General features: G+C 38.7%; 2 protein-coding genes across 2 annotated transcripts; both read right to left on the bottom strand.

Moving 5' to 3' along the window:
- Positions 1-7,101: 7,101 nt before the first annotated feature.
- LOC149826696 (abietadienol/abietadienal oxidase-like) lies at positions 7,102-10,090 on the bottom strand. Its single transcript, XM_090020108.1, has 4 exons — positions 10,013-10,090; positions 8,679-8,882; positions 7,964-8,085; positions 7,102-7,339 (listed from the first exon to the last, which is right to left on the bottom strand). Exons 1-4 carry the CDS (start codon positions 10,067-10,069, stop codon positions 7,246-7,248), a joined length of 477 nt encoding a protein of 158 aa, XP_089876234.1. The 5' UTR covers positions 10,070-10,090; the 3' UTR covers positions 7,102-7,245.
- Positions 10,091-10,177: 87 nt separating this feature from the next.
- LOC149826697 (abietadienol/abietadienal oxidase-like) lies at positions 10,178-12,693 on the bottom strand. The gene is made up of 4 exons (XM_090018365.1): positions 12,463-12,693; positions 12,025-12,346; positions 11,767-11,919; positions 10,178-10,432 (listed from the first exon to the last, which is right to left on the bottom strand). The coding sequence occupies exons 1-4, from the start codon at positions 12,672-12,674 to the stop codon at positions 10,178-10,180; spliced, it is 942 nt and encodes a 313-aa protein (XP_089874491.1). The 5' UTR covers positions 12,675-12,693.
- Positions 12,694-15,074: the final 2,381 nt, after the last annotated feature.

Here is a 15,074-nt window from a genome sequence, read left to right on the forward strand (position 1 = left end):
AAGAAGGTTGAGGGGGAAGCCTGCAAACTGAAAAGGGGCCTGTCGGCAAGCCCCCCTTCTTTTTCTTGGTTGGTTTTCAACCGGAAAGAAGGGTTGAAGGGGAAGCCTACTCATCGGATCTGTTGAGTGATACTGGATGCGTCAAAGAGTACCAGAACAAGGTTTTAACATTCAAAAAATATACAAACCAATTGGATCAGATCCAAATCAAACAAAATCTGCTTCAAAGTGCAAATGCTTCAGATCATATCTGAATCGAAATAAAGGTCCATTTTAAAATGTTGACACGGATCTGATCTGGATCTGAAAATAAGATGGGTAAATCCGAATTTGATCCAATTTAAAGGCTTGTGAAAGTTTTTTTATTACCTAAAATCAGACAAATGTAAGAATGTGAATCACAAGTGGAAATGAGAATTACAATCCAAAAACCACAACTAAAAAACAAACATGAGAAAGTTGTCTAAGAATGTTAATCATGTGAAACACATTCACGGGGTCAAAACTGTTGGGTGTAGGAAGAGGAAAAGAAAGAATTCAAATAAAGAAAAAACAATGAGGACCACTTCTTTATGGAGTGTGTTTGGACTTTGATGATGTGGAATAGTCCCATATTGAAGAATCTCAAGAAAATTATAGGCTTTATATAACCTACATGGAGATTCTAACACTTGTTCCAAAGAACAAGGGATTGGGATGGCTACCACACACACGCACCCGCCCGCCCACCGCACCAAGCTTGGGCTCGGGTAATTGGCCCTTTAGGGCCATATCCATTTAAGTTCAATGATCTTTTTCTCCTAGATTTCTGTTTTTTATTTGGATTAAATAATGGGTTAAGAGGGATGGATAATGGATCGATCCGTTATTGGGTCATGACCCCCTCGTATTCTGTAACGGGGTTCTTCCACATTTTGTAGCCGTTCATGGGTTATAAAATGTGGTTAGGGCTAGGGTTACAGACATACAAAGTCGCCTGACTCTTGTGAACTTCGTTCTCTCTCTCCCTGCTGCTATCTCTCTCTCTCTTCTGCGTTTTTCAGAAAGGGGTTTTCTGCAACAACAATTCAGAAAGATTGTCTTCGAAGGATGATCTACCACCGAAGTGCATCAATCTGGATCATCGAGGCTATTGTATCCTGGGGGAAGGCCGCCGGACCCTATTTGCACTGTATGTGGGAGAAATTCTTGTCTAATGGGAGTACTTTTATACGTCTTAGCCTGTTACATAATACTAACATGTTACTGTTATTTTTATTATGTTCTATGCATCTGTATGGACATTTGCATTTGTCTAGATTTTGGTATAATATGGAAATCGACATGTTTGCTCCCTGTTTATGTTTTGATCGATTGTTAATCATGATTATCATGTTGATAACCATTCTAAATTCTATTATGATGTTGATTGTGAAACTATTTGATCTGAAATTTGATCCAACAGTCTTAGAGAAGAATCTAAGCATGTCGACTTCATCTAGTTTTGTATCAAAAGTGGACATGTCTGGTATGCCTAAAAAATTTGTCGATCAGAATTTCAAGCGTTGACAACAACACATGAAAATCTAGTTCACGACTATAGGTCTGTTATCTGTTCTAAAACTCGAATGCCCTTCTGTTTCTGAGACTGACCTTGATTCTATTGTGGTTAATGTTGTTGTAGAGTGGACAGAGAAGGACGATATATGTCATGATTGCATTATGTTGGCTTTGTCCAACACCTTGTTTGATGTATATTGTTCTTTGTCTACCACTGCTAAAGCCTTATGGGATCAACTTGACAAACAGTACAATACTGAAGACCAAGGTCTTGAAAAGTACTCAGTTGCCAAGTTTCTGAAATATCAGATGATTGAGGGCAAGTCGATCACTGAACAGGCACACGAGTTTTTGTTGTTGCTTCACAGTTTGGCTGAGACTGATATGAAACTTTCGGAGAAGTTTCAAGTTATGACCATCGTGAAAAAATTTTCTAAGTCTTGGGTAGACTTTGGTATGTCTCTCAAGCACCATAGAGGAAAGATCTCCCTGGATGATCTTATGGTAGTCATAGCCATCAAGGAAAAGCATAGGAGTCAGAAACAAGTTATGATGCTAACTAAACAACCTAAAGTGAATATGATGACTAGATCTTTTAAAGGCAAATGACAAAAATCGAAACCTGCAATGAAAAACCAATTTAAACCTAAGGCCAAAATCCAGAAGAAGACAAAGAGCAAACCGTACTAAAACTATGGACAGGTTGTGCACTAGGCTAAGGAATGTCCTTCCAAGAAGGCCAAAGCTCATGGGACCACAGATGACACTCCTCAAGTCAACATGGTGACTGAGGTCGTTGGTACCAACACTGAGTATGTCTCTATTAACCCCCAAATCTATCTTGCTTATGAGTCAACTGAGTGGTTGCTTGACACTGGGGCTAATATGCATGTTTGTGCTGATAAGTCTGTCTTTGTCTCATACCAGGCTGCTGAAGGTAGATCCGTGACTATGAGCAACTCCACTGCTGCAAAGGTGTTGGAAATTGGATGCGTGGATCTGGAGTTTCCTTCATGATGAGTTCTTTCTCTACATAGAGTGCACCATGTGCTTGTAGTTAGAAGAAATATTTTAAGTAGATCATGTCTAGTTAGAGAGGGTTATGAATTTAATTTTAAATGTAATAAAGTTGTTATTTTACATTCTGGAACCTTTATTGGCAATGGATATTTAGTTGATGGTTTGTTTAAACATCGTGTTGAACATGTTTGTAGTAATAAATTAGAGAATGTTGTTTCTTTTGTTTTATTATCTAATGTTGCTTATAACATAGAATCATCTGATTTGTGGCATAATAGATTGGATCATGCGAATTTTAATTCTATAAAACATATGATGAACTTGAAGATGATTCCTGAATATTTCATAGATAAAACTAAAAAATGTGAGATTTGTGTGCAAGTAAAACAATGTAGAAAATCATTCCATATGATTGTTAGAGATTCTGAAATATTGGATCTGGTGCACACAGATATCTGTGAATTTAATGGAATATTAACCAGAAATCATAAAAAGTATGGTATCACTTTTATAGATAATAACGCTAAATATTGTTATGTGTATCTGCTAAAATCAAAAGATGGAGCTTTTGATAAGTTTTTTATTTTTAAGAATGAAGCAGAAACACAAACGGGTAGAAAACTTAAAAGATTGAGGTCTGATAGAGGGGGAGAATATACCTCTAACAAACTTGATGAATATTGCAAATCTGTTGGCATAATTCATATGTTTACCGCTTCATATTTTTCTCAATCTAATGGGATTGTAGAAAGGAAGAATAAAACCCTAACTGACATGATAAATGCTCTACTTGGGAGTTCTAGATTACCTACCTATATGTAGGGGGATGCTCTGAATACGGCTTGTCATATTCTGAATAGAGTTCCTCATAAGCATAAGGACAGTAGCCCTTTTGAACTCTTGAGAAATAGGAAATCTAGCTTGAAATATCTTAAAGTGTAGGGGTACCTTGCAAAGGTACTTGTCCTAGAGCACAACAGGAAGAAGCTGGGTTCTAAAATCGTAGATGTTGTCTTTTAGAGTTATGTAGAGAACAACTATGCCTACAAGTTCTTAGTAATTAAGTTTGAGATATCTGACATAGATGTAAACTCTATTGTTGAGCTTCGAGAAGCTACATTCTTTGAGGATGTATTTTCTATGAAAATTGGTGTATCTCAGGATTTTTCTTCTTTAGATATACCTTCAACTTCTGGTTCCATTCTCAAACATGTGGAAAGAATGATAGATGTGGGGGTTGAGCCATTTTGTTTCCACCCTAAACCAATTGAGTCTAAGGAAGTGGTTAAACCAAGAAGAAGCAAGAGACCTCAGATTACCAAGGATTTGAGAAGTGATTATATCACTTATCTTATCGAGGATGATCTCCCCACTTTTTGAGATTCTATGGCTTCACCTGAAGCAAGACATTGAAAATAAGCAATAAAGAGTGAAATGAACTCCATTGTCTCTAATGGCACTTGGAAACTGGTTGACCTCCCTCATGGTAGTTTCACTATTGGTTGCAAATGGATCTTTAATAAGAAGTTGTAACTAGATGGATCTATTGATAAATACAAGGCGAGAATGGTTGCCAAGGGGTTCAAACAAAAAGAGGGAATAGATTATTTTGACACCTATTTTCCAGTTATCCGGATGATCACAATTAGGGTGATTATTGCACTGACTTCCATTTATGATCTCTCGGTCTATCAAATAGACATGAAGACTGCCTTTTTATATGGCGATCTTGAAGAAGAGATCTATATGGATCAACCTGAGGGTTATGTTGCTTCTAGTAATGAAAATAAAGTTTGTAGACTTGTTAAGTCATTATATGGACTAAAATAAGCCCCTAAAGAATGGCATGAGAAATTGGCTTTGTTATCAATGAATCTGATAAATATGTCTATTGCAAAGTCAAAAGTGATGCATGTATTATTTTATGCATGTATGTAGATGATATTCTATTATTTGGTTCCAATATGGGAATTATGAATGAGACGAAGTCATTTCTTAATAGTAAATTTGATATGAAGGATATGAGTGTTGCAAATGTGATCTTAGGCTTAAATCTAACTCATTTAGTTAATGGTATAACTATTTCCCAATTTCATTTTGTTGAGAAAGTACTTGAGAAATTTGGCTATAACCAAGAGAGATCTGTAGCAACTCTATATGGCCCTTTTACTCCTCTCTATAAGAATACGACTAGAGTCTCTGTATCTCAATTAAGACATTCCCAGATTATTGGAAGTTTGATATATCTTGCAAATTGCACGAGACCAAATATTTCATTCTCCGTGACAAAATTAAGTGGATACACAAGTTGTCCAAATCGCACTCATTGGAAGGCATTGAACAGGGTACTTAGATACCTGAAAGGAACTATTATCTTGAGTTTGCATTACATGAGATTCCTTGTCGTTCTTGAGGGATATAGTGATGCGAGTTGGATATCCATTAACTCTGAGAGTTATGGTGTAACAGGGTATGTATTTACCTTGGGTAGGGTGCAGTCGTCTAGAGATCAGTAAAGCAGATCATCTTGTCATAGCCTACTTTTGAGGCTGAGCTTTGTGCTTTAGATATCACAGTAATGGAAGCTGAGTGATTAAAGAGACTTCTAGTGGAACTTTCTTTAATGAGCAAACTAATTTCCGTAATATCTGTGCATTGTGACAATATGACCACAATTGCAAAAATCAAAAGCACAAAATATAATCAAAAGTAGAGGAGACACATCCAAATCAAAATAAAATTTATAAGAGAACTGGTGTCTCAGTTAGTGGTTGTTGTGGACTATGTTGGATCCAAAGATAACACAGCTAATCCATTAACAAAAGGACTAGATAAGTCATTCGTTTTGAAATTCAGAGAGGGAATAGGACTGAAACCCATCAGTAGTTTATCTACAGTGGCAACCCAACCTATCTGAGTGGAGATCCCACAAAGTAGGTTCAATGTGGTAATAACAAATTGTAGGGTGAATTGGATAGCACCTTCTTAATGTGATATTATATATTTGTGTCTGTTTCTCTGATTACTCTGGAAAGGTGTTGTAGTTGCAAGTTAAGGAAGAGTTAAAACTCTTAATGGGTTCAAAGCCTTCTTGGCGCGATGTTAGCAGTGCATCTCTGGAGAAGCTCACCTATGTAATATGTCACTCATGAGATACTTTGTGGCCGTAGTTTAAGGAATTGAGTTATTCCTGAAGTCACTCATGAAACAGGATTTGGGAACATGGCCATTAACGCGTCACCCATAAAGATTACAACGAGAACCTTTATCGTGTTGTTGCTAATGGACACTCCTACACCAAAGGTTCAAGTTCAATACTTTAGTTCACTTCGTTCCTGGGGGGGTAAAGTTAGTCAACTAAGGTAGTGGTTCAAACTGGAAGGTACCATTACTCAAAGCATGATATGTCCTACTGCAGATTACTCCATCTTACATCTTGGTTTTCTCCTGTTTTCATTCTTTGAATTTGTAGGGGAATGTTGGGTATAGAAAGATAAGAAGAGGGAATTCAAATAAAAAAAAAACAATGTGGACCACTTCTTTATAGAGTGTGTTTGGACTTTGATGATGTCGAATAGTCTCATATTGAAGAATCTCAAGAAGGTTGTGGGATTTATAACCTACATGGAGATTCTAACACTTGTTTCAAAGAACAAAGGATTGGGATGACTACCACACACATGCGCGCGCACGCCCACCCGCCGTGTCGTGCCATGCCAAGCCAGACTCGGGTAATTGGCCCTTTAGGGCCATATCCATTCTAAGTCCAATGATCTTTTTGTCTTGGATTTCTGTTTTTTATTTGGATTAAATAATGGGTTAAGATATATGGATAACAGATCGATCCGTTATTGGGTCATGACCCCTTGTATTTTGTAACGGGGCTCTTCCATATTTTGTAATCGTTCGTGGGTTATAAAACATGGTTAGGGCTGGGGTTATAGACATACGAAGTCGCATGACTCTTCTGAACTTCGTTTTTTCTCTCCCTGCTACTATCTCTCTCTCGCTCTCCTGCGTTTCTCAGAAAGGGGTTTTCTGCAACAGCGATTCAGAGAGGTTGTCTTTGAAGGATGATCTGTCGTCAAAGTCCACCGATCCGGATCGTCGAGGCTATTGTGTCCTGGGAGAAGGCCGCCAGACCCTATTTGCACCGTATGTGGGGGTGAACATGAGTTCCCAAAGTCCCTTGGCCGTTGGGGGTTTGATGATACTATCTAACTTCAAACCATAATATTCTCAGGCATGCATCGGTCAAGTTATCATACATCAAACTAATTAACTGAATTTAATGTCTTCAAGTAATTAGGAAGAAGCGCAATTGTGGAATAGTTGAAGAGCAGACAGCAGAAACTGAGGTCCTCAAGATTCAGGTTGATTGTGGTAAGCTATCTTAGGCCTTGTCCCCTGCTGCTTTTTTTTGCAATCTTTGTTTTCTAATCACATTTTGCTTCATTTTCCAAAAAACAAAAGAATTTTCAGGTTGATTGGAGGCAGGCTATGTTCCCTCGAGATTTAAAAAGGAAACTAGTGCAAGATTATCTATTAAGATAAATATTCAACTGTGTAGGATTTAACCCTTTTTATGTATTTGCATCATGGAAACACAGACGTACATATGTAATTCAAAGGTGAAAATGGTCACGAGAGTTTATTTTTCTATAAGCATCTCCCACTTTTCTTTGCTCATGTTTCCCTTGGATACACCCGTATGGGGAACCCGTGTATGAAATTTGGAGCAGGGAATTGTACGACTCGATCCTCCTTCACATTCTCCCACCTGAAAATGATACAGCCATGATCATTGTAAGCTGAGATTACTTGCATTGAAGCTCTTAGAGGAGAAAAGGAAAAGAATAAAAGGAAATGGTATTCCATATACATACAAAACTGTCAAGGACCATTCCTAGATCTTGTGTAGATAGAAATAGACCCACCTTGATGAGGTTTAAACCGATGCTCAATAAAGTAAAACCAGGTTTTTCATCTATTAGGTTTTTTATATATTTGTATTACAAATTATAGATCTTAATGGACAGCCTGGTTTGATTTTCTTGAACCCCACCCGGCTTAATATGCTAGTCAGACCTTGCAGGTTATACCAGAACAGTTATTCGGACCTCCTTTATTACCAAACCTAGATCCTATCCGATCCAGTACATGTTGAGATCGGGTCATGGACAACCCTTAATTTGAATATGTTTGGGCAACAGGAAGGAACATATCCCAATTTCTCTCACTTAAAAAAAAATAAAAATTGGGGAAATGAAACGAAAAGCATCATGCCTGCATTCCCATAAATATTGCCAAACACCGACATTGGAAATGCCAAAACCTTCCTCCTATATACCTCTTTTTACATGGAATTGGGATGAAAACGAAGGGGATATAGAAGTATCTTCACCTGCAGTTGGTAACTAAATAGTGAAGGAAAATTGACAGTTCTAGTTGTGCAAGCTGTGCTCCTGGGCAGAGCCTTGGACCCCCACCAAATGGTACAAAAGTAGCATCCGCATGAGGCTTATCCTGCAACCATATCATTAATTTTGAGTATAAGATTAATTAGTTACGACTCGTATAAAGCCAAACCCATGCATGTAATTGAGATAAGTGAGAGCAGAACAGTTATTTTTTGCAAATTAGTTTCCTTCTTATTTTCTTTTTTGCAAAATAGTCCTTTTGTAATCACGGAACTGTCAATTTGCCTACCCTTAAACGGCTGTTAAGCTCACAGCCTGATTTTAAAGGGTTAATGAGAAGGCGGGGACCAATTTGCAAAATCTGATAAAACAGGAACTATGTTATAAATTGCCAGCAAGCCGAAGCCGGACCATTCTCTAAGGGCAAGAAGATCAGGTGCAATATGATTGCACAAATATTTGTACATTGAGCACCTGATCACCCTCCATCTTGCGGACAGGCCTGTCAGTTATAGGGCATGGAGGACAATCAGGTCCTTAATGCACAACTTTTGTACAATATAATTGCACCCAATCCTGACTCCCAGTTTTCTTTTTTTCTTTTCTTTTTTTCTGAGCAGTTACATTGCACCAAGATCCCTGCTGGGCCAACCTGCAGCGTAGCATTAATTATATATATTGTCTATCAAAAGAGTTTACCAGGTGGTGAGGTGATTGTGATTGCCACCTCCATGGGTTGAAAACCAAGGGGGAGTCATAGTTGCCCTTGTCCTTGTGGACCCCATCCAACGCAACGATGATAGAGGTGCCCTTGGGGATGACACAACCATTGACTGGGACGTCTTCCAAGGCTTCTCTCACAAGCATGCTTGCTCCATTAAGCCTGAGCGTCTCACTCACAACCTACAGAGAGTTAATCCGTATATATATTATCATTTTCTTTTTCGATAAAAGATTGCAGGGGGGGTCATCCCCTCCTTTTCAATCAACTTCAGTAAATTTTAAAATAGCAGCTGATCAACTTATTTTCTTATAAAGTGAGAGTTATCACTGAAAATGTTTTAACTAACAACTTAACAGAGAATACTACTGTAGTATCCTTGATTCACTTGTCTTTCATGTCACATGGATATGGATACAGCTGCAAACACGAAAATGCGATAATTTTTTATGAAGTTTTCAATATGAATAGCATATAAAATAACATGGAGTTTGCCCTGAGGGCGGCTGATATATAGTTTAAAAAAGTCAGAAGGTGAAGACTAGCTCTAGTGTGCCCGTCCTCAGCAATATCTTAAGTATGGGACCACACTAAGGACATGTTTGGTTGGATCAGATGAGAATCACTCTCCCATTCTCACATGGGCCCAAATCTCATGCTCAACCGAACGTGGAATTTGGGCTCACGATTCCAAAACACCTCTCTCAAGCACAGATTCTGCAAAAAGCAAAGTGATTCCAAAATTTTGTTTTTTTGCAGTGCCTCCTAACTCGTCTTCTCTTCTCTCCTATTCTCTCTCTCACTCATCTTCTCCTCTCTCCTATATATGAAGAAGAAAAGAAAGGGTGAAGGCTGATTGCAAAAAAACCCAGGGGTCGCCTGAGAATGAGAAGGTCGCTGGAAAAACAAGTACATTTTTTTCTTCTTTTCACTGGCTGCTGAAGGGGGTGGGGGAGCTCACCGGAATCGATTCCGGCAAGCTCCATTAACTGGCTGCTGAAGGGATGGAGCTCAGGGGGGTGACATGGCTGCTGAAGAGGGGCTCATCTTATAGCAGAGAGCCCATGATTTTTTTCTTCTTCCTGTTTTACTGTTTTTATCTTATTTTATGGTTTTTTGAGATACCATTCCTCACGTTAAAAAAACATGAGAATTGGAATCACATGAGATTTCAATTCTCATGTGATTTCATTTCATTTTTAAAAAACTCTGCCAAACATACCCTAAGTACCATATTGCAAACATTTGGTTTTGCTAAGCACTTCAAGGGTGCTCAAGTTCATGTGGCAGCTCACATTAGCATATCACTTACACATCGAGTGAATTTCATTGATTTGTAGTCCTCCCACGTGAGTCTATCACCCTCCATGTTATTCACTATGCTGTCATGTTCTTCCTGAAAAAAAAAAGTGCAATATTGATCATGGTTGCCTAGTGGATTAAAAAAGAAAAAGAAGAGTCATGGTTGCCTAGCGAATCAATTGCACTCAACTATAAGTTGCTGGAGGGCAGCAGAATTTTCAGTCAAGTGTTTGACAGAGAAAACCATGGCCCTTGAAGAAGTATGGTGCCCGGCATGCGTGAGGAAGAGGATGAAATCTATGATCACTTCGTCGGGCAGGCGACTCTCTTCCTTGAGCAACCTTGAGAGTAGGTCGCCTCGCGTTGTCTCTGGATGCTCTTTTCTCTCTTTCATTGCTTGCTTCACCCTTGCTACCAGTGCTTCTCTTGCCTGAACAGTATTTGGAATGTAGTTATCGCTCACATATCCGTTCTCGCTCACTAGGCCTTGTTTGTGTATTGATCTTCACATCAAGCAAAGAGCACAAGCCCAAGTATTCCGCAAACTTAGGGATGTATATAAACAGTTTGGACTCGGTTCGGATCCAAGCATTGTCAATCCTAGTTCAGATTTGGCCTAATCGGATTCAGGGTCGGATGAGATAAGATATAAACAGAATCGGGACTCAACTATCTTAAAATCCAATATTTACTCTTAATCGGATTGGATTCGGTTTAGAATGCAAAAAAACTCAATTCCATGTCCAGATCCAATCATTAATCAGATCTAAATTTGGGTATTATTTGGATTTGGGTCAGATGTCGGATGACATTCGACCCGTTGACATTCCTACGCAAACTCATAAGAAAATCATATTGAGCTTGGTGTTCCACATGCTAAAAAAATTGGAAGGCTCGTTGTTTTTGTTTTGCTTTTTTGCTAAGCCAAATTAAACCTATTCTCATCGACCGTGACCGTGCAGGCCTTCACCGATGCAACCCCTGAGGTCCTTGAGGCCATTATTATGATTACCAACTAAAGCACAATAATTTTAATTTCTTAATCTATTGTACAACTTTTACTATTATATATATTTCAAATGCTGTTAATTTAAAGAGGAGACACAATGGCGGTGTGGTTTTGTGCATTCACAAGTCAAGAAAACATTTAAAAATGAGAAGTTTATTTATTTTTTTGTTCTAATGTGTACACGTGATGTCAAAGTTTTGGAGGCACAGAGAAACTACCGTGAGTTTCCATTTTCAAACCACCATGCATAATAAACAGCCATGTATGTACCACATGATGTCAAATTGAGTACCAATAAAAAAAAAAAGAGTACGCTGTATATACACGGTAGTCTTTTCAAACTGAAGTGAGTTGAAATTTTGCATAGAAGTTTTTGTATACAATATCAATTTTAGCAATTTTCGAGAGGTGAATTTTGTTGAACTTAATTGTTGAGGAATTATTAACGTTATATAGAGGTAGACGTACAGATGACTAAATGTATGAGTTTTTGATGGTTGGGTGTCGTTTTCACAAGACTGTTGCTTGAACATTTCTTTCTTCATACATCCAAGCTAAGGACATTCTGCACAGGGTGGAATTTGAACCTTAAAAACCTTCAGTGTAGCTCTACGAAACCCAGTTAATTAAGTTATGACATGCAACCCATGGATGTGATGATTTCAGACTAATCCATGATGATGCAACATTCAGTTTTTTTTTTTTTTTTCCTGAAAGAAGATGGACCATTCAGTTATTATGCAAATATTTGTTACCTTGAGTGCTCTATAGAACCTAGTGCCCGGAAACCGGATCGGTAGACAACCTATCCCTGATCTCGTAAAATCACGAAATTCTTGGGAGATCGCATTCGCCTCTTCTGATGGGTCTATATCTAATAGTTGTTTCAGCATGAGCTCCAACACCATCTACAACAAAGAAATGATCATCATAAAACATATGAGATAGGAATGTCTAAGACATTCCATACCCACAATTCAGGGGCTGCTTGTGAGAGTGAAAATTAAGCAGACCGTGCGACACTCGTCTTGGAGGGCAATCTCTCTGCCAACCCACTGGTGGACTCGGGCGCGGATCATGGAGTCGAGCTCCACGAGGAAATGAGTCTTGAGCTTGTCCAAAGCAAGCAGGTTCATAGCGATCCCATGGAGCTTCCTTTGGAGGTCACCATGAACCGAGAACATGCCATATTTTCCAAAGACCTCGTTGAAGGCCTTTGGAAACTTTGCCCGGAACAGCTTGCCCTCGTTCTGAAGAATCCTTTTGTTGAAGTTGCTATCGACCGAGATGACGGTTCGCTTGCCGAATAGGTGAGAGGTGAAGATCTTTCCATACCTGTTATTAGAGAGAGAGAGAGAGAGAGAGAGAGAGGTTATGGAATTGCCAAGCGATTTCTGGAATGCCATGTTTGGCTAGCTTTTCTTTGGTAGTAGGTGAGTTTATTAGAATACCTTGATATCCTTGGTTGAAGAAAATGATGAAAACTATGCCTGGAGGCATAAAAACTCAAGTTTTCTCTGATAAGAGGCCAACCTTCTCTTCCTGGAGGCAAGTTTTTGGAATCTTCTCCTGCAAACTTTGGTAGAGCGATCAAGAACACTAACAGGAAGAAGGCAAGAAAAAGGAAGAGCATGGCCTCCAAAGAGAGGGAAGAGAGAACCATTTGCCGTACACAAACATACACATGCACAGAGATTGAAAGAGATAGAGTATTTATGAGCGTTTGGCTGGAGGGGAATGGCGATGGAGACGAGGAAAGATCGGGTGCGATGTAATTGCACACCTTTTAGTGTGCTGTTGCACCTGATTGCCTTCCTTCTTTGGGATAAAGCTGGTAAGCTGTGGAGCCCAACAGCAGATGGTGGATTAGATACAGCCTACACCAAAAGTGTGCCATCACATTGTACCTAATATTTTCTATTGGGTTTTGCACCTTCTCGCTTGAGTAGATAATCATTAATTATTTGTACTTTAAAAAAAAAACTAGGCAATGGAGTGGAGCAATGCTAATTACCATGCCGTGCAGTGTAGCCTACAGAATGAGAATGAGGGAGGATCAGGTGCAATGCAATTGCACACTTTTTTTAGTATGTTGCTGCGTCAGAACACCCTCAGGTTTTGTTACATGGCATGTTAAACTTCAGCAGATGGTAGTTGAGGTGCACCCGCACACCAAAAGTGTGCAATCACATTGCACCTAATCTTTGGCCGCGTCGTCGTTGAAAGAGACGTCCAACAGCAATCACTGCCGTATATATAAATAATACCAAAACATAGCATGTAATAAATGTTACGTTCTATCCCTTTGACCTTATGAGAGGCAAAGATGCCTACAGCCGAGCTGGTTGGTTGGCACCTTAATAAATATCCCCACTTTACTGTTTTTGAAAACTAAAACCAGCAATCATATTAAGGATCATATTAAGGCTCTGCTTGGGAGCTATTGTTGGGAGCGGCAGTGGGGGATTATGGAATCTCAGTTCTCTGTCGATAGGAATCACGTTTTTTGGAAGGAAGATGGAGATTGTAATAGCGTTGGAAGGGGCTATGGCTAGGAATATGCACAACAAACCTAGTTAGCTCATCAGGCTCGGCTAGAGTTCGACTTGTTTAAGCACGGCTCGAACTCCTTTCGAAAAAATAAATGAGTCAAGCTTGAACACAAGTCCAGGATCGGTGTGGATGAAGGAGCTGAGCTTGATCAAGTCTCTGAACTCGATTAAGCTCGAAAAGTTTGCATAAAGTATATATCTAATATGTTTGCAAGGTAAAACAATAAAAATCATCGTTTCTTTAATGGGTAGGGCATTCGTCTCTTTCTCATAAGGTGTTGAGTTTGAATTTCACACTATTACTTTTCTCTACACAATAATCTAGCAGATTTGTCTAGTGTAATAGTGCATCATTTGTACACCACTTTGGGAGATCGGGGTTTGAATCCCACTTTTGCAGGACCCTTTACTGGTAAATTTTATTTGGAACAACGGCCAGGCTCCGCTCGGCTCGAGCTTGGAATTGAGGAGTCTGAACAATGCTGTTCAAGCCAGGCTCTGAGCTCAAGCTAAGCTTGAACACAGGCATTTTGAAACGAGTCAGCTTCGAACAGCCCAAGCTTGGCTCGAACTCATCTCGTGCCTAGCGATGGAGTTATAAATGAGAAGATTTCAAAAACTTGAGCATGTTGCCAAATCTGTCGATTTCATCACCCCTGTCATTGCCGCTACTTACCACGGCTCCCAGACAGAACCCAAGAGTAATTGCTCTGTCCTAATTTGGGTATGAACTCCGTTTAGACCACTTAAAAAAAAAACTCATAGCTGCAGAATTTATTTATTAAATCCAATTATCCATATGTTTTCATCATTTCTTATTGACTAGAATATTTTTTTCAGCCCAACTTTCAGTGCAATATAGGCCATTGACTTTTAGGTTATTTTATAAATCTGCCTTAACATACAAAATTCTTCATCTGATAAATGTTCTCCACTATATAAAATATATAGAGATAATCACTTTGTAAGGTTTGCTTTATAAAACATGAAATCAAGTTATCAGAAAATAATAAGGTCCAAACCCACACTACAAGAATATGGGTCAATAGCGGTGACTCATTAACAGCGACACCAAAAGTCACCGCTATTGATGGAGTTGAATTACTGCAATGACGGTGATTTTATATATCGCCGTTATAGATATATCTATAAAGATGACTTTATATATTGTTGTTAAAGATATGTCTCTAACAATGATTAATAAATATCATTGTTAATGAGTTATCTTTAAGAGTGACATATGTGGCCATTAAATATTGTTGTTAAAATACTTTTGGCAGCAATATTTCATGACCATTTAATCAATAACAGCAACATTAGGACATCATCGTTATAAGGTTTTACTCTATAATGATGATCACGTTTGTCGCCGTTATCTATGTGTTATTAATGGCGACATGTGCGGTCATTAAATATCATTAAAAGGAACTGTGTTTTTAATGACAACCAAAAAAGTCATCGTTATAGAGTAACTATAAAACTACGACATGCAAAGTCGCGATTATGGAGTA

This window comes from Nuphar pumila, chromosome 10 (genome assembly GCF_984573655.1).
Source record: "Nuphar pumila chromosome 10, dmNupPumi1.hap1.1, whole genome shotgun sequence".
In the NCBI taxonomy this organism is placed as follows: Eukaryota; Viridiplantae; Streptophyta; class Magnoliopsida; order Nymphaeales; family Nymphaeaceae; genus Nuphar; species Nuphar pumila.

Coding starts and splice junctions, on each gene's coding strand:
- LOC149826697 (XM_090018365.1), bottom strand. CDS start 12,674: ATGGTTCTCTCTTCCCTCTCTTTGGAGGCCATGCTCTTCCTTTTTCTT. Junction 12,347..12,462: donor CTTCAACCAAGGATATCAAG/GTATTCTAATAA, acceptor CTCTAATAACAG/GTATGGAAAGATCTTCACCT. Junction 11,920..12,024: donor TCCAAGACGAGTGTCGCACG/GTCTGCTTAATT, acceptor TCTTTGTTGTAG/ATGGTGTTGGAGCTCATGCT.
- LOC149826696 (XM_090020108.1), bottom strand. CDS start 10,069: ATGGAGGGTGATAGACTCACGTGGGAGGACTACAAATCAATGAAATTC. Junction 8,086..8,678: donor CACAATCACCTCACCACCTG/GTAAACTCTTTT, acceptor ATATGGTTGCAG/GATAAGCCTCATGCGGATGC. Junction 7,340..7,963: donor TATTTAGTTACCAACTGCAG/GTGAAGATACTT, acceptor TATCATTTTCAG/GTGGGAGAATGTGAAGGAGG.